Genomic DNA, 20,269 nt, shown 5'->3' with positions numbered 1-20,269 from the left:
ATCACTTCAAGTACTTTGTTTAAAATTGTTTTCTAATGACATTTGATTATTAAATTGCCCTTGAATTTTTGAGATTTTGTTTGGGGAGCTAACAACCTTAATAGCTAATTTGGGCATTTCAAATTTAAGTATAAAATAATTTTGGCATTTGAATACATTTCAAGAAATTAAAGGAAGAAAAGGAAGGCTAAATCAGTGTCAGAATTCTGCAGCAGTCATTATTTATGCATGGCTCGTGCACTCCAACCTTCTCTAACTTTGAAGAATCATGTAAAAGTGTCATCATTTTCTGTTATTAAACGTGGTGCTGGGCCATCCATCAGCCCAAATATGTGCCTATCACAGGACAAATGACACATCAGGCAGTTAAGAAAAGGGTTTCCAGGGCTACACTTCAAACAGAAAATAGCTATCATTTTCCAGAATCTTTTTACCTACCAGCTGTTCCACCCCAAACCAAAGCTGTGGTTACCGTAGCTGTGACAGCCAGGTGCGTGAAGGCGGCTGAGAAAAAGTCATCTCTCTTTTCTTCTGGTTGGGCCTTTTCATCCAGCCAATCAGATGGAGGAGTTCGCTGTGGAGTACAAAATAATCAACCCCAAGGCTATCACAATGGGACAGCTGTATGGGTGCTTTGACCCGGTGAGCCACGAGTGGACAGATGGTGTCCTAGCCAACGCTTTCCGGGAGCAAGCGTCTTCGACGTCTGACGACCGCAAGTGGATTATATTTGATGGGCCGGTAGATGCTGTCTGGATTGAAAATATGAACACTGTTCTGGATGATAATAAAAAGGTAGCTACCAGGCCATAGCTTTTTCCCGGATGCGGTATAGATCCTTTTATGGAAATGAGTGGCTATAGGGAGTTAAGAGAAACAGCTTCTTGGTTTGCAGGGCTACAGGTCGGGGGAAGGTAGCAGGAACCCAAGAACAGGTAACAGAATTTGTGCGGACTTTTAACACTGTAAACTTGTTTCAGTGATTTTTTTTCTGGGAACATACTTCACTAGGAATGTACAGTTTACATTTAGAAATACAAGTTTTTGGGTTTTGTTGGTACATTTACAATATTCAGTGTTTTTAATATTTATAATAATTATTCCCTTATATTCTCCATTAATACTAAGTAAGATTATTTATGAAACTCTAGCTGATGTTGGTTATGCTCCATAAAAAAAGATGAGTTTTGTACAAATTTGGACTTTAAAACAGAAAAGCAGCAGAGCTAGCAAGAAATCAGTGATAACATCTGCTTTCATTTATGGAGCACTTACTGTATCACACCAAGCTAAATAACTCATCCATTATCCCATTTATAAGCAGTCCTATAAGGTAAGTATTGTCATACCCATTTTATAGATGAGGAAATTGAGGCACACAGAACACATAACCCCAGGAACACTGCACGGCAGACAGGTAGATTCAAGCCCAATCTTTCTGCTCTCATGTTCATGCTGGTGACTGTTGAACTTTCTGTCTACACAAAATGAGAACTAAACTGAAAGAACTGCCAAAGACAAATGAAGCCTTGAGGAGGGGTCTAAGTTCTTTACACAACACCCTCTCTTCTAGAACATTCCTGTGGACAGCGAAAATTTTCATGTTTCATGATGTGACAGTCTCAGTCTTGAGCCTGTGTTGGCAAAAGGCAAGTGGTACCCTGAGTAGATACTCCAAGGCTCGCCTGCGGGTTTGAGCGGTTTCTTCACAGATGTGCCTGCCAAACGCCAGGACTTCCAGTGGTCTTTCATTCCATTCCAAAAGGGACTTATCGAGAGATTCTCGTCACTCCAAAAATGGATTTGCCCATGTGGGCTTCAAGAGGGAGAGTTTCTTCTCTTTCTCTCTCTCTCTCTCTCTCTCTCTCTCTCTCTCTCTCTCTCTCTCTCTCTCTCTCTCTCTCTCTCTCTCTGTATAGTTTACAAATAAAATCATATGTATTTAAGGTGTACAATATCATTTGATACATATACATTGCTTTAAGATACATATACACTGTGAAATGATTACTACAATCAAGCCAATTAACATCCATCACCTCACATACTTCTAGCAATTCTTAATTCCTTAATTTCCTCTGCTTAGAAACATATTATAATACCACAAATCCAAAAATACTTTTAAACAAAAAGAAAAATATTCTTATCATCTCACAGAAAGAAGTCTTTTGTGAGAAACTTGAGCAAATACAACAGGATGTGCAGTTAGGCGCTATATTAAACACAGAGGAAGGGACCAAGAAACTTCATATAGGATGACAATTTCTCAATTATTCTGAAATTGAAATTCAGTGATTTCCTGTTCCTTACCTAAAATTACAACTCATTCACCAGCAACAGCATTCTCCAGCCTCTCTTCTGTTTTCTTTCTCTCTAAGGAAATTTTCATTATTTTATGTACTATACATTTGGTTTTATCATCTGCCTCCTCCAGCATAATGTAACTCCCAAGACAAGGATTTTTATGTTTTATCCTATGTATCTAGAACAATGCCTGGCGTATAATAGGTGGTCAGGAAATACTTGTGGAATTCATTCAAACCAGTTTTGTCTTCACTAAGGTCTTTCCTTTGGAGTTGGAATCTAACCTCTGTGGCCACCCCACCCCTTTGCCCTTGGCAGTTGTGTTTGATGAGTGGCGAGATTATCCAGATGAGTCCCAAGATGAGTCTGATCTTTGAGCCGGCGGATCTAGAGCAGGCATCCCCGGCCACTGTGAGCAGGTAAGGCAGCCTGTGCCGGCTCCTTGAGGGAGGGTGTGGCCCCACGAACCCTAGCAGGAGGGAAAGCTCTAAAAATCTACAGATATGATTGAGGCCCAGCATGTCACTCACATTATTTGTCGTTCACTTAGACCTGTCATCAAATCAGCCCTTACTTCACAGTGCTGGTGGGTGTCTAAAATCAAGCAAGAGTTTAACATTAACCCTTAAAGTAGAACCTTTATTTGCCCATGACCCCGCTCTTCAGTATATGTCCAAGACTTTTATGTACGAACAATAGAAGTCCTATAAAGAATATTCACAGAAGGGGGCTGGGGATTTAGCTCAGTGGCAAAAGCGCCTGCCTGGCAAGCGCAAGGTCGTGAGTTCGGTTCCCAGTACCGGAGAAAAACAAAACAAAACAAAACAACAAAAAAAAGAATATTCACAGAGGCATGACTCACAACAACAAACTGTTAAAAAAATAGCCTAGATGCCCATTTAAACAGGAGTGAATTAATACAGTGTAATGCAGTCGGACTTTATGATAGTTACAGTCTTTATGCAAAACCAATGAGCTACGCTCACATACAACTCTACGGATAAATTTTAGAAAATACATTAAGGATGAAATCTTTATGTGTAAAAGTAAGCCCAAAATATTACCTACAGCATGAGACCTCCTTTTAAATTGTTGAAAGTAACCAGAATTAAAATGTAGATATATTTTGGGAACATATAAAATGCTGTAAAACTATACAAGAAGGAAAAAAAAATCAAGACTCAAGATGCTATCTTACCTCAGGTGAGGAAACCCAGAGGAACAGGGTAAGGCACAGCATATGGTAGGCTGGTTATTGTTGAGGTCCATTAAGGCCTAAAGGAGTGTATTGCATACAGTAAATGTCACCTAGTGCTAGCACCAAAACCAGTTCTGTTTGTGCTTCCCAGATGTGGGATGATCTACATGGAGCCCCACCAGCTGGGCTGGAAGCCCTTGAAAGATTCGTACACGGACACCCTACCCTCCAGCCTGACTGAGGAGCACAGGGAGTTGGTGAGACCCGGGTGCTGCTCCTTCCACCTGTACCTCCCTGTCCGTCTCAAAGACTTTCAAGGGTACCTTCACCTCCACAGTTCCAGGAAGCAAGACGGGCCGGGAATTCCCTGCCTATCTCCAGTCGCCTTGTTTTCTGGCTGCCTGCCATTTTTCCAGCTTTCTTCTTCATGTGGTTGGGACGAGAGGGTGCAGTCAGTTTCTGCTTCCTCTTCTACCCTCTTCATCAACCTTAATATAATATAGAGCGAAAGTCACAAAGTAGAACAAAAGTTTAAAAAGGGCACTAAAATAAAAGTAGAAAAGTTAGTCAAGTAATTTTTAAAAAAAGAAGTTGGGTGAGGAGCAGAGGCAAGAATCATTATGTACCCAGATAAATATATATATCATACACATGGTGAATTACTGAAAATGAGCCCCCAGTTTAGCTCACACTCCTGTGGCCATTTTATACAGGGGTCTCATCCTGCAAATCTCTAACAGTCACTTGCAATCAGTTGCTTGGAATTCCTAATTTTTTTTTATAAAAATAGAGTCAGATACAGTAGGGGGTTCCTAAACTTATCTCATAATCCTGTACCCAGAGGATTTGCAAGCCTCTGAGTGTCCAGCTTTGGGCAGAGGAGAGAGGATGGAAAACCTGAGTCACACAGCCTGTGAGCTGCAGTCTTAGGGCCGTTAAGCCGGAGCTGGGGCAGGGTTCGGGGTGATCATGAGCCTTCCCCAGTGCACCTGCATTCAGAAGACATCACCACTCTGCCAGCATCTCCAGCCTTCTGAGCGGGGACCAAGCTCTTAGTCTTCGGCTCCTTTTTGATAATGTCTGTGACTCTTACGGAGCTTTCTACTCTCAGGTCAATGACATGTTCATGTGGCTTGTCCAGCCCTGCCTGGAATTTATTCGCCTTCATTGTAAATTTGTGGTCCAGTCATCCCCCATCCACCTTGCCTTCTCAATGATGAGACTGTACTCCTCTCTGCTTGGTGAGTGACACCCAAAATTCTTAAGCTACAGGGGGTTGGGTGTGCGTTGGTTCTGCTCTCGCCCCTTGTTTATCTTGAATTATACTGGCACCAACTACAGTGTTAGGTCACCAACAAGCAATCTTTTGAGTTGTAGATAATGGAGTTTGATGGAAAGAGTTTATCTATATTGTCCTGATTTGATATTGAATTTTTTGGTGTGTTTATGCAAACTTTGGGCAGTTTCAGTAGTTTTATGCAAACACTGCCCATCCCTCCTCAGCCTAAGCTTGTTCATCCACACAATAGGAGTAATAGGTCCTGTGCCACTTTACCTCACAGGATCATCCTAGAGGGAGATGAATTTAGATGACATATGTGATTGTATCTCAGAAAAATATTGTAAAAATTATATAGGAAATTTTCCCATGTTAAGAAAATTTAAATTGCAAAAATCTGAATTCACAAAACACCTGGATATATTATGAAAGCTAATCATATTAGTTTGCAAAACTAGTGATAAATCACTATAATTATTTCACATAAATCAAATTTCAATGAATTTTACTGCAAATGACAGATATGTGTTCATTTGGAGAATTTTTGTGGGATGCCATTTTTTCAAGATGGCAAATACTGAAGCTCAAAATGAATCTTCTTTATGACTTCTGGTTCATGTACTGTACATATTTTCTCAGCTCATTTCTTCAAAAGTATTGTAGTTATAGATAAAAAAGTAACTTGGCAAACAGAAGGAGAATTTCTACATATTATTTAATTTTCAAATTTTCCATCTTGAGGGGCTGGGGATTTAGCTCAGCGGCACAGTGCCTGCCTGGCAAGCGCAAGGTTTTGAGTTCGATTCCCAGTACTGGGAAAAAAACAAAACAAAACAAACAAAAAAACTTTCCATCTTGAGGCATTTTCCTCAGAAGCATACCAGTTGTACAAATAATACCCTATTTGCAAGTTTATTTGTAAGCTGTCTTCCATCTCCTAGGAAGAAAGAAACCAGCATGAGAAATTGATGCATTATTTGCAGCCCTGAGTGACCTCATCTCCTGCCTTCCCACATCTGTAGCTATCAAACCTCTCAGAAATACTCAAATGCACACGAGTACGAAAAGCTGGGAACCAGGTTTGAATGCTCATAGAGCTGTCATCAGAGCTCTAACTTTGTATTCTGTCAGTGTTAAAATGCAGTAACATGGTGTCTTCACAGGACCGTAAGATAAGGATTTTTTAGCCCTCTATTTTAAAATAATTTTAGACCTACAAAAAAATTGACAAAAGAGTACACACACCCTTCACCTAGCTTCAACATCTTATGTAACCAAGGTACAATCTTCAGAACAAAGACATTACAGTGATAATATACTATTAAAGAAACGATATACTTTGCTTGAATGTCACCAGTTTTTCCACAAATGTCATTTTTGTGTTTCAGTATCCAATTCAAAACACCGCTTCACATTTCATTGTTATAGTCCATAGTTGCCTCTGTCTATGGCAAGTTCTCAATCTTGCCTTTTGTAACTGCACCTTGAGGAGCAGTGGCCAGTTCCTTTATAGAATGCTTCTCAGTTTAAGCTACCTCGTGTTTTCTCATAGTCAATTTAGGTTATGCATTTCTAGGAAGAATACTAAGGACGTCGTGATGACTATATCTTATTAGTAGTGAAGGTTCTGACCCACTTAAATTGGTCAGAGCCACATTCCTCCTTTATCATGTTGACAATTTTGTCTTTTCATTAAATAAATGTCTTAATTTTTTTTTCTTTTTTCTTTTTTTTTTTTTTTTTTTTTGGTGCTAGGAATCAAACTCAGGACTTTGCACTTGCCAGGCAGGCACTTGTGCTGCTGAGCTATATCCCCAGCCTTAAATAAATGTCTTGGAGAAGATATTTGTAAATCATGCAAATATCCTACTTCTCCTCAAGTTTAAATCAATTGATTGTAGTATCCTTACGGTGTTTGCCTCATTGTAATTTTCTACTTCTAATCCTTCTGTATTACTAATCAGAATTCTTCTGGAAGGAGGAAGTGCTCTTCTTCCCTAATTGTTTACTTATTAAATTATTTGTTTACCAAAGTATATACTTACATTTATTTCATTATATGAGTTCTAATACAGTGCTATAATTACTTATTTTGTTGTTCAAATGGCTGTAGCCATTGGGAGCCCCTTCAGATGGGCTCCTGTGTCCTTTCTTTTCTTTTTTTTTTTTTGGTAACAAGGACTGAACTCAGGACCTCATGCTTGCCAGGTAAGCACTTGTGCCGCTGAGCTATATCCCCGGCCCCCTGTGTCCTTTTAATATCTTTTTTCTCATCCTTTTTCAAGCACGTCCTTATTTTCTGACACCACAAGATATGCCAGGTCTATCTTGTGTTTTTCCTGGTTCACTCGGTAACCAACCATTTCTCTAAGGAGTCCTTGTTCTTTATACTGAAGAGTAGTATTTAGAGACCAGGATGTGTGCATTAGAAGGGCTTATTGTCTTGGAAGCGGAACATCAAATACTTGTATTGCTCCCGGAAGGAGAAGTGGAAAGGCTCTAGGGACTCACTATGGCTAGAAGCCGGAGGTAACAAAACACAGTGGACTCCTGAGAAACCACGAGCAGCATGGAGCACAGGTGAAGCTGTCTGATGAGAAAATAGGGAGAAGGATGCTAACAGGGAGAGGAGAGCACTGGGAAGACAAGCTACCTAATTCTCATGTTATCTCCTGTCTTGGTTACTTTTCTCTCGTTGCTGAGACAAAATACCCAACGCCCAAAATGAAGGAAGGAAAGGTTTATTTAGCTTATAGTTTGTGGAGGTTTTAGTCCATACTTGGCTGGCTCCGAGGCAGAAGGTAGCAAACCAACAAGAGCAAAGGGGGGAATGGCAGCTGAACAGCAAACAGCCAGAGCAAACGGCAGGAATGGCGGCAAGCAGCTTTTTTCTTGCCTTACATCGTAAACAGGCTACCCCCAGCTAAGGGGCGTGTAGCTCTCACATAATCTTTGCCCTCCTCTTCTACAGACTCAGGATGTATACAAAGTAAGTATCCTGGCTTCCTGCTGAGTCACTTAGCCAAACCTCTAGACTCCCCAAGTTGACACAATGTTTCAACCATAACATTTCCTTTGGCCTCTTTCACCTGAAAGGTGGAAGTGTACTGTATGACTTGATACTCAAAGTAGCAATGACAAGAAGAATCGCACCATCTGGGAACTCATTAGAAAAGAAGAACCACGGACTAACTGAATCACAGCCTACAGTCTTACAAATTACCAGGTGATCTGTGTGCATTAAAGTCTGCAGAGCACTGGTAAGGTGGTAAAGAGTGTGTCTTTGGAGAGAGACAGGTTTTGATTCAAATCTTAGCTTTATTATGTCGAAATTGTATAACATATTGGCCTTTCTGAGCCTTAATTTATCCATGCATAAAATATGAATGACCATTCCTCTTTCATAAATTAGTAATATAAGTTAAATTCCAATGTAAATGGACAGATGATTCCATGAAGATTATGGAATTGGAGGCGGCATGAATCAGTTTCTCATCTACCCAGCTGGATTGGCAGAATCTGTCTGATGTAACTGTTTGGAGTTCTAGAGTCTATTCTAAGGCTTTCGATTTCCAGGAAAGGGTTTGGGTAGTAAATTTCAGCTAATTTTGATCAGCTTCAGCTTTTAGCATGGTAGCAGTTACCCTTCTCTAGCCTTTCCATGCTATGGCATGTGTTCCAGGGGTAGCCTGCACATACACTGTAGGAGCCAGGGAAGACAATAAGGACCTCATCCTCCAAACATCAGGGATCTGTGTTCTGACAGCTGGCTCTTGTTACAAGCCCCACCACCTTGGGGTGAAGTGACTTCCAGGAAATTTAAGCTGTCAGTACCATTTTCCCCTTTGCTTTTTCTCTGTTTATACTTTTGGGAGGTAGACTTTTAATGACTAGGACATTTGAAAACAGCCACAATATACATAAAAGAATTTGGAAAACCACTCAAGGAAAAGATGTAGCCTCAGAAAAAAACCTGAAAAGACCTTACATTTGTACCTCAGTGTGCTTTTCAGGACAGAGACAGCTCCAAAAAAAAAAAAAAAAAAAAAAAAAAAAAAAAAGGCAAAAAGAAAAGACATTACACTTAATGAAAAGCCCACAACAAATACATTCAACAGGAAAGGCTGAAAATATTTCCTTTTTGATCCAGAACAAGGCAAATTTTCCCACATTTACTACTTCCATTAAAAATACTAGAAATAAATTAGATAAGAAAAAGAAATGAAATCCATCTAAATTGTAAAAGAAGACGTATTATTGTCTGTTTGCAAATGATATGATCTTATGGGGGAAAAACAACAACTAAAGAGTCCACACATTAAAAAACTGTTAGAACTAATTAATTTGGCAAGATACAAAATTAACATGCAAAATTAATTGCATTTCTATACACTGAGAATGAACAGTATAAAACAAATTAAGAAAATCAGGCAATTTACAATAGCATAATAGAGAATGAAATTTGTAGGAATTAACATCATTAAGAAGGTGAAAGACTTTTACAGTGAAAACTGCAAAATACTGCAAAAAAAGTGCTGAAAAAATCAGAAATGAATGGAACGAGGTGAAATGTTCACACATTGGAAAACAATTTTGTTGCAATGTCAGTGCCACCACTCAGAAGCCACCAACAAATTCAATGCAGCACCTATCTAAAACTCCCAATGACCTTTGTTGTAGAAACAGAAAAATCCATCCTGAAATCCATACAGAATCTCAAGGGCCTCTGAATAGCTAGAACAATCTTGATTAAAAAAAACCCCAAAACTGGAAAGCTTACACTTCCTGACTTTAAAACTTATTGCAAAGCTATAGTAATCAAATCAGTATGGTATTGGTATAAAGACAGACATATAACCAGTGGAAGAGAATAGAAAATCTCCCACATATGGTAAAATTGTTTTGACCCTATACTCACCAAATTATTTTGACCCTGTATGTGCTGAGACTCACTTAATAGGAAAAATTAATATTTTCAACAAATTAATGCCTGGAAACTAGATATTTGTATGCAAAAGAATGAACCTGGACCTGTACTTAATATCACAGACAAAAATTAACTCAAAGTAAGTGAAAGATCTAAACATAAATGTTAAAACTATAAAATTTTCAGAAGAAAACATAAGGCAAAAGCTCCTGACATTGAATTTGACAGCGATTTCTTGGATTTGGCATGAAAGGCACAGGCAACAAAAGAAAAAATAGACAAACTGGACTTCATTAAAATTTAGTAGGCACGGGGCTGGGGATTTAGCTCAGCGGCAAAAGCGCCTGGCTGGCAAGCGCAAGGTCGTGAGTTCGGTTCCCGGTACCGGAGAAAAACAAAAACAAAACAAAACAAAACAAAAAATTTAGTAGGCACTATTAACATGGTAAAAAGGCAATCCACGCAGAAGAAATTGTTTGCAAATTATATATCTGATAAAGGATTAACATCTGGAACATAGAGAGAACTACTAAAATTTAACACAAAAAATATAAACAACCTAATACAAGAGTAGATAAAGGACTTAAATAGACATTTTTCTAAAGAATAGTGTATGGGCAATGAGCATATGAAAAGGTTTCATTCATGTTGGACGATGTTTTCGAACATGAAAAGGATCAACATCAGTAATGATTAAAGAAATGCAAATCAATGATATTGATACTACCTTATACCTGGTAGGATGGCTACAACCAAAACCAGAAAATTGGTGAGGATGTGGAGAGTTGGTTTGTTTGTTTTATTTTGCTTTGTTTTCCTGTACTGGGAATCGAACTCATGACCTTGCGCTTGCCAGGCAAGCGCTGTGCCACTGAGCTAAATCCCCAGCCCCAAGAGCTGGAACCCTTATGCATAACTGGTGTGAATTTGACATGGTGTACTCACTGCAGAGAACAGTTTGGTGGGTTCTAAAAAAAGCAAATGTAGACTTATCCTATGACCCAGATTTTCACTTCTGGGTATACACCCAAACACCCATGCTCACAGCAGCTTTATTTATAATATCCAAAAATGTGGAAACAACCAAAGGTCCATTAGCAGATGAATGGATAAAATGTGGTCACAATAAAATATAACTCAGTCTTTAAAAGGATGAAAATTCTGACACATGGTACAACATGGATGAATCTTGAACACATTATGATCAGTGAAATAAGCCAGTTGAAAGAAGACTATATGATTCTGCTTCTGTGCTGTCTCTAGAGTAGTCAAACTTATATAAAGAGAAAACAGAATTCTGGTTATATGAGAGGTGGAAGATAAAGGGAAAATTATTGTTTAAAGGGTACAGAATTTTAGTTCTGCAAGATGGAGAGTTCTGGATATGAATGATGGTGTGGTTACACATGTAAATGTACTTAATACCATTGAAATGTACACTAAAAATAGAAAAGATGGAAAATTTTATGCTGCATTTATTTTAACACAATTAAAATGTATATGATAAAGGATCTGGTATGTGATAGGCACTCAGCCAGCATTAGTCAAATGCCCATGTCCTTGATAGGCACTGAGCCAGTATCAGTCAAATGCCCATGTCCTTCATAGACAACACTGGTGAGTTCACATCTTTTATACCCATAGCACTCTGCTTTTCATCCTGACCTTCCCTTTTTATTCCCTTTTAGATGAAATCAGGGATGCAGGAAGTGAGGAAAGTGAATCCTTTGAAGGCCTGTCAAGTCAGCAGATCTTCCTCTGGCTTCAAGGACTATTCCTCTTCTCCTTGGTATGGACTGTGGCTGGCACCATCAATGCAGACAGTAGAAAGAAATTTGATTTGTTTTTCCGCAACCTGATCATGGGCATGGACGATAACCACCCCAGACCCAAAAGTGTCAAACTCACCAAAAACAACATATTTCCAGAAAGAGGTAATCTAGTATTTGTTTGTTATATCCTATGATAATGGTCTGAATCCCATGAGTGAAATCATACCGTATCTGTCTTTTTGTGACTGGCTTATTTTGCTTAGCATCATGTCTTCAGTGTGTGTGTTCTACAAGGCCAAGTAATATTCTAGTTTAGAAGTATGCAATATTCTGTTTATTCATTCATCCATCTGTGGAAACTTGCGTTGCTTCCACCTATGACTTATGAATACAGCTGCTATGAACATGGGTGCACAAGTGTGTGTGTCTGAGTCCCTGCTTTTTCTGGAGTATATACACAGAAGAGAAAGAGGTGGATCACATGCTAAAGCTGTGCTTAATTTTTAGAGGAACTGCCATACCGTCTTCCATAGCCGCTGTAACCATTGTACATTCCCACCAACAGTGCACAAGCACTCCAATTTCTCCACATTCTTGACACTTGTTATTTTCTGTATTTTTAGAAATATACTAGCCATTCTGATGTATGTAACTTTTATTTCTATTTCAAGAAAAAATAATAATAGATAGAGTATATAATAAAGGCATTCACTATTAATATTTTGTTAGCCATCCTTTGAATTTCCTATGCATATATTGCCTATAGATTTACTTTTACAAATGGCACTCTTTTTGTCTCCTAGTTTTTTTATATCATTTGTTGTGATGAGCAACATTTGCTTAACCCATGGTTATTTTCTTAGGATTATTTCCTAGAAAGAGACTTGCTAAATCAAGAGGTCAATGAAAATTTAAAGCTTTTAGTCGGTGAATTTTCCTTCTTCCTATACTGACACTGTTTTCAAAATTTTGGGCAGTTTGAAATGTGAAATAGCATCTTGTTAACTTTATTCATTAAAAAAAATGGATAGACTTTTGCTTTAGAGCAGTTTTGACTTATAGAAAAACTGCAAAAATGCAGAGTTGTCATATATCCTCTCCTCACTCACACAAGTCAGTTTTCCGTTATTAATGTCTTGCACTACTGTGGTATTACAGTTGCAACTGATGAACCTAGGTATTGATAGTTAATAACAGTATTGTTATTAATAGTTAATAACAAAGTCCATAGTATACAGTAAGTTTCACAACTCTGTGGACTTTAACAAATGCATAATATTATGTACTGACCAACACAATATCCTGTGGAATCATCTCACACCACTGTCAAAGCCCCTTGTGCTCCACTAGTTCATCCTCCCTACCTCTCCCTGAGCTCCTGGCAACCAGTGATCCTTCCACTATCACCAGGATGTTATTTGCTTGGAAAAACCCAGTATGTGACCTTTTTAGACTGGCTTATTTCACTTAATAATGCAGTTAAGTTTCTTCCATATTTTTTGTACCTTGGTAGTTCATTTTCTAAAAATCACTGAATAATACTCTGTTGTTATAATATTTATCTGTTCACCTAATAAAGAACATTTTGGTTTATTCCAGTTTGGGCAATTATAAATAAAGCAGCTATAAATATTTATGTGAAGGGTTTTTGTCAACATATTTTTAATTACCTCATTTGGTAAATACCTGTGAGTGCAATTGCTGGATCATATATTAAGTCTATGTTTAGCTTTTAAAGGAATTACCAAACCATCCTCCAAAGTGGCTGTACCATTTTGCATTTCCACCAGCAAAGACTGACAGTTGCTGTTGCTCTGTATTTGTGGCCCTGTTTGATGTTGTCTGTGTTGGAGGTCTTAGACACCCTAACAGGTGTGTACTAGTGTCGTGTTGTTTTAATTTGCAATTCCCTAATGAATATAATGCTAAACGTCTTCTCATGCTCTTGTTTGCCTTCTCTACATGCTCTTTCATGAGATGTCCGTTCAGATCCTTTGTCTATTTTTTACTTGGGTTGTTTTCTTTTCATTGAAGTTTAAGGGTTCTCTGTGTATGTGAGGTACTAGTCCTTAATTAGGCATATGTTTGGTAGGTCTTGTAGACCATACTGTGGCTTATCTTTTCATCAACAGTGTCTTGCAGTAAAGAACAGACATTATTAATTTTAATGAAGTTCAACCTATCAATGTTTTTCTTTCACTGACCATGCTTACGTATCTAAAAGTTTTTTATCTAAAAAGTATTGTATCTATGGGGCTGGGGATTTAGCTCAGTGGCAAAGCACCTGCCTGGCAAGCACAAGGTCGTGAGTTCGGTTCCCAGTACCAGAGAAAAACCAAAAAACCAAAAAAAATAAAAAATAAAAAAAAATAAAAAGTATTGTATCTAAAAAACAATCACCAAACTCAAAGTTATTGATCTTTTCTGGTTATTTTTTAATCTTGTGTTTTATATTCAGGTACTTATTCTGAGTTAATTTTTGTGAAATACGTAAGGTCTGTGTGTAGATTTTTTGGTGGGGACATAGATATCTAATCATTCCAAGACCAGTTGCTGAAAAGACTATTTTTCCCCATTGAATTGTGTTGACCCTTTATCAAAGATCACTTCATTGTATTCGGTTGGATTTATTTCTGGGCTCTGTAGTCTGTTTCACTGATCTCTTTGCTTTTTATCCATATAATATGTGCTGATTACTGTAGATTCATACTAAAACTTGAAGCTGGATTATGTCAGTCAGTCCCCCGATCTTGTTCTTTTATGCTGTTAGTTACCTTGAGTCCTTTGCCTTTCCACATAAATTTCAGAATCAGTTTGTCAATTTTTATTTGCTTGGATTTAGACTGAGATTGTCTTGAATCTATGGAGTAAATCAAGAAGATGAAACATCCTAATAATTTTAAATCTTTCTATCCACACCATGGATCTCTCCATTTATTTAGACCTTCTTTGATTTCTGTTTTTTTGTTGTTGTTGTTGTTGTTGTTTGCAGTTTTTGTTTTGTCACGACCTTACCTCTCTATTAAAATATTTTTACTTTGAGAAAAGGTCTCACAAAGTTGCCCAGCCTGGGGTTGAAGTTGCAATCCTCTTGCTTCAGCCTGCCAGAGTTCTGGGATTACAAGCTTACTCCACCACCCACCTAGCTCCTTTAATTTCTTTGATCAGAGTTTTGTCGCTTTTCTCATATAGATCTTGAACTTTTTTATTAGATTTGGGATTCCCTCCTTTTTGGGGGCCAGTGTAAATGGTGTTATGTTTCATGTTTCAAATTCTACTTGTTCATTGCCTGTATATATGAAATCAATAACTTTTGTATACAGTATTAATCATGCATCCTGTAAACCTTGCTGTAATTACTAGTAAGTTCCAGAAGTTTTTTGTTAATTCTAGATAACCATATAATCTACAACCAAATATACTTTTATTTATTCCTGGCTAATCTTTTGTTTCCTTTTCTTGTCTTACTCCATTACCTAGGATATTCAGTATGGTTTTAAACAGAAGTGATGAAAGGGTACATCATTCACTTATGCCCAGTATCAGAGGAAAGCAGCTAGATCTTTACCCTACATATAATGTCATCTGTACATTTTTTTTGGTATTATTTATCAGATTGAAGAAATTTTCTCTATTCTCTATTTTTTTTATTGAGTATTGAATTTTATCAACTGCTTTGTCATAATATATTAAAATGATCATGTAATTTTTCTTCTTTAGCCTGTTCATTAAGTGGATTATATTGATTTTCAAGTGTTGAACACCAAATTTATACACATAGAATAAACCCCACTTAATTATGGCATGTAATTTATTTTTACAGCACTGGAGTTTGAGCCCAGATCCTTTGCACTTGAGTGTCCCCAAGCTTTTTATTTTGAGACAAAGTCTTGCTAAATCACTAATTTGCCCAGGGTGGGCTCAAACTTGAGCTCCTCCTGCTTCAGCCTCCCAGAGTACTGAGATTATGGGAATGCACCACAATGGCTGGATATAATTATTTTTATATATTATTAGATTTGGCTTGATAATGTTTTCTTGTGGATTTTGGTATCTGTATTGATGAGAACTATCAATCATAGTTTTCCTTTCTTATAATGACTTTTGTCTTGTTTTGGTACTAGGACAAACAGACCTCACAAAATGAGTTGCAACATGCTTCTTCTGCATCTATTTTCTGGAAGACATTGTAGTGTTGCTATTGTTTCTTTCTTAAATGTTTTATGAAATTCACCAGTGAACCTATGTAGGCCTGATGCTTTTTCTTTTGGGAGGTTATTAATTATTGATTCAACTTATTTAATAAATGAAGCCTTATTCAAACCATGTCTCTTCTGTGAATTTTGATGGACTGTGCCTCTCAAAGAATCAGTCTATTAGTTTATTAAATTTGTGAGCACAGAGTTATTCCTAATGTACCTTTATTATCCTCATAAGGTCCATGGAATCAGTCTTGCTGCACTCTTTTTCACTTCTGATATTAATACTTTGTATCTTTATTTTTTTTGGCAAGAGTGGCTAGAGGTTTATAAATTTTATTAAACCATTTGGTTTATTAAACCTTTTTCTTTCTGAGGCAAGGTCACGCTTTATAGTGCAGGCTGACCTTGAACTCACTAGGTACCCCAGGATGGCCTTGAACTCACAGCAATCCTTCTCCCTCCACCTTCCAAATGCTGTGATTACAGACATGCAACACCATGCCTTGCTTAAACCTTTTTTTTTTTTTAAAAAGAAACTTTTAAGGTTTTTGATTTTTTTCTATTAATTTCTTGTCAACTTTACTCATTTCTATGTTTTTCATTACCTCTTTTGTCCTACTTTTTTGGGTTTAATTTGTTCTCTACTTCTCCCTAATAAATGTAATCAGTACTATGAATTTCTTTTGTGCTTTGCTTATTGCAAACCACAGCTCTTGAAAAGCTGTACTCTGATTTCCATTCATTTAGCTCATGCTATTTTTAAATTTCTTTTGCGAGGTCTTTGACCTATGTGTCATTTTGAAGTATATTGTTTAATCTCAAAGTATTTGGGGATTTTCTAGCTATCTTTTCTTATTGATTTTTAGTTTAATTCAATTGTGGCCTGAAAGAATACATTGTATGATATCTACTCTTTTAAATGTACGGAAGTATTTCATGGTCGAGATGTGGCCTCTCAGTGAATTTCCCATGTGAGCTTGAAGAGGATCATCGTCTGCTGTGGCCAGAAGATGTCTTAATCACTTTCTCATCACTGAGGCATAACATACCCACAATTTAAAGAAGGAGAGGTGCGTTGGTCTCATGTTTTAGATATTTCTGTCATGTTTGGCAGTTTCAAATGCAGAAAACCGCGTGCTACAGGTCCTGGGTGGAGGACAGCTGCTCGCCTTGTGGTGGCAGAAAGCAGAGAGAAAGAAGAGAAGAGCTGGAGAAGGAGAAATACCCTTCAGGATCACCCTCCCAGCGACGTACCTCTTCCAGCCAGACCCCACCTCCTAATGGGAGGGCAACTGTGTTGCCCCCATGATCTCCTTACCTTCCTTAAGGCCTGTCTGAGTGCGTGTGAACTTTGGCAGACATTCTTGATTTAATCCACAACAGAAAGGAGTCTATCATTGTCATTTAGATCCTGTTGATTAATGGTCATGTTCCGCGTAACTATGTTCTCACTTGTTTTCTGATGGCCAGTTACCGACAGAGGGGCTCAAAGTGTCTGACTATAAAGTTGGATTGTCTCTTTCCTCTTAAAGCTCTATTCATTTTGCCTTATACATTTTGTCACTCTTCACATAGTGAAAATAGAATCTAAATTTCTTTTTTAATTACAGGTGAGGCTGAATTTTATATATAACAGTAGTTTTTCATATGTCCTCTAATGTTCTAATCTAGGTTTTGTTTCTCTTTTGAAAGACTGTGCAGGTCTCTCTGACTGAAATGTGATCCATCCTTTCAGTCAGCAAAGGAAAATTTTATTCTCCAGTTTCTGTGTCTGTGGTCTCCTCTTTCCTTGTTGTAGTTTTTTTCCGTTTTGAGGAGGACTTCTTATTTTAATATCAGTCTCTCCCGACTTCAATTAGTCTCTTGCTGCCTTGAATGATTTAATTGTGGTTTTGTAATTCTTATTTCCTTGTCATTCTTTCTTAGTGCAAAAATAAAACACAGACCATGGGATCAAATTGTCAGAGTGAAAAGTCTGACTCCAACACTTAACTAACAGAGTGAACTTGAGCAAATTCTTTAGTCCCTCTCAGTTTCTACAATTACAAAATATATACAATAATAACAGAACATATTTGTGCTATTTTGGAAGAACTGGATGAGTTAATACATGCAAAAATACTTAGAATGAATCATAGTACATTGAAAATGTTACATGAATTTTATAAATTTAAAATTTCTTATGTATTTATTTACTTATTTTTGTGGTACCGGGGATTAATTTCAGCACTTTCACACTGAGTTGTATCTCCAATCCTTTTTATGTTTCATTCTGAGACAGGATCTTCATAAGTTGCCTAGGCTGGGCTCAGAGTTGCAGTTCTCCCCTCAGCCTCCAGAGTGCTGAGATTAAAGGCATGCATCCTCAAACCCAATTTTTTTTTTTACCCAGCTTTTTGCATCTTACTGAGAGTACCACTTTCTCGGAACTAGTTTCCAGACCTGTATTAACGTTTCAGCGATATACTCTTCAGGCTGCTCTCCATGGGTGCTCCTTTGCATGGCAATCGTTTTCCACAGGGTCCGTATGTTGTTTTATGCTTTCCTCCTCCTTCAATAGCAGTCTTTTTTTACTGTGTCTTCAGAGCCAGTGTATGAGTTGCCCCCACTTTTGTCCCTATTTGACCCTACTTTTGACCCATTTTGTGATGACAGTTTTCCTTCTGTTTTGCCATGAGGGGGTCAGTAATATGCACAGCTCCCACTTAAATTCTAGGTAACTTTCTTATAATATCTTCTGTCTACTATGATGTCATTTCCTCCTTCCATCTCCTATTCTACTGATGTAGCATTAAAGAGACCGTAATTCACAGCATGCACTGTTAACTGGCATCTGTGTCTATCTTCCTTTGAAGCAACTACTTACTTAAAAGAAAGTTTACTTTGGAAAAGACAATTGATAAGACTAAAATGATGCATTACACGTGACCCACGTGGACACATTTATGGGAAGTTAAACTACACTTTCATCTCTATGATAAGTACATAGTTCTTTCTTCCTGCTAGTTTTAAGAATTATCATTACTTTGGACATGACTGAGGTAAATGACATTCATAAAACACCTTTAAAGTGAACCCAAATGCTGTAAACTCTAGTTAAGGGAACAGTGCAATGGCCCAGATCCAGTACCCACATGTGATCCACTAATGCCATCTGTTGGAAGCAGCTTTTCTATTTGTTTCATCTACGGACATTGGACAAAACGGAAATTCCTCAAATGAGCGGGTGCGACTTTCTGCTGTGGAGGACCATGCCTCACTGGATCTGAGGTGTCACAGCTTGATGCATCATGGTCTCTGACTCTGCTCCCTGTCAGCTATTGAAAAGTAACCTAGTAAGGGAGAACAAGAGGGCGTGAGGATGGTCCTCCCAGAGGACTTCCCAGTGGCTGTCAGACCGGTGAACAGATGCCTCCTTTTCTGTGTTGTATGTAACTTTATCTCTGCATCATAGGTCATTTACTGAAGAGAGACCTGATGGGCTTTTCTGCCCTTCTTCACGCAGTCTCTTGATTCAGTCCTATGTTAGTCAGATTTCTGCTGCTGTAACGAATACCTGAGATCAATTTTAAAAGAGGAAAGCTTTATCTTGGCTCACAATTTTGGAGGTTTCGCTCATAGTGGGTCCCTTGCTTTTGGGGCTGTGGCAAGACAGTGAATCACTGTGGGAGCACATGGCAGAGGAAGTTGCTCACACCATGGTGGCTAGGAAGCCAAAGGGAGGATGAGGAGATGGAGTTCACAATCCCTTCATAGGAATGCCCCTAGTGACCTCAGTTTCTCCCACCAGATCTCCTTCCAAATGTTCCACTGCTTCTCAGTGGGGCCCCTGAACTGAATTGTTTATAGGGATGTCATTCCTCTTTTTTTCTGGTGAGCCTTCAAAACTATTTTAGTAGGAATCAAGAAACTAGTCAGAACCTACTTGACTCCAAAAGTATGCTTTTTGGGGGCTGCATATATTTCCTGTTTTATGTAATGACTTTTATCAAGATGTAATTTGCACAGCATAAAAGCCACCCACTTAAGTATACAAACTGGTGATTTTTAGTAAGTTTATCTAGTTGTACAACCATTATCATAATCCAGTTTTAGACCACTTTTTTTACCTCATTAGATATTTCATGACTATTTTCAATTAACCCCTGTTCTCATCCTCAGCTGCATGCAAACTGGTCATCTACCCTCTACAGATTTGTCTTTTCTTGGTATTTCATATATGTGGAATCATGTAATAAATGGCCTCTTGTACAATCTGGCTTTGACTTTACTTATAACCATCTTTAAAAACTTAAAGTGCTTTTGTAGCCTTTCACAAGGCCGAGGATTGAAATTCTAAATGGGAAAGTACAAACAAGCATTCTCTAACTTCATGGAACATTGTTTCCTAAGTTTTTCATGATCTTGGAGCCATGGGGTAAATAAATCACTCAAATTTTGAAGGAGCCATGCTGGGGAATATAAAGAAATAAGCAGTACTTCAGGGGATTTTTCTTGAGACTAAGTTCAATCATCTGACAGGGATCCTTGTTTGTCAACCAGGGATTGATTTGTCCAGAAAATGCTATATCTCTTTTTTTTTTTTTT

General features: G+C 37.9%; 1 protein-coding gene across 1 annotated transcript in view; it reads left to right on the top strand.

The window, feature by feature from the left end:
- Window positions 1–20,269, top strand: part of Dnah3 (dynein, axonemal, heavy chain 3) — a 152,531-nt gene that overhangs the window by 83,439 nt on the left and 48,823 nt on the right. The window contains exons 39-43 of the mRNA XM_013504828.1: window positions 554–795; window positions 2,623–2,723; window positions 3,654–3,759; window positions 4,614–4,743; window positions 11,397–11,642. Coding sequence (XP_013360282.1) covers window positions 554–795; window positions 2,623–2,723; window positions 3,654–3,759; window positions 4,614–4,743; window positions 11,397–11,642 — 825 coding nt within the window. The remainder of the gene's footprint in view (window positions 1–553; window positions 796–2,622; window positions 2,724–3,653; window positions 3,760–4,613; window positions 4,744–11,396; window positions 11,643–20,269) is intronic.

Source organism: Chinchilla lanigera, unplaced genomic scaffold (genome assembly GCF_000276665.1).
Source record: "Chinchilla lanigera isolate Chin_1 unplaced genomic scaffold, ChiLan1.0 scaffold00092, whole genome shotgun sequence".
In the NCBI taxonomy this organism is placed as follows: domain Eukaryota; kingdom Metazoa; phylum Chordata; class Mammalia; order Rodentia; family Chinchillidae; genus Chinchilla; species Chinchilla lanigera.
This window is presented reverse-complemented; position numbering and strand designations above follow the sequence as displayed.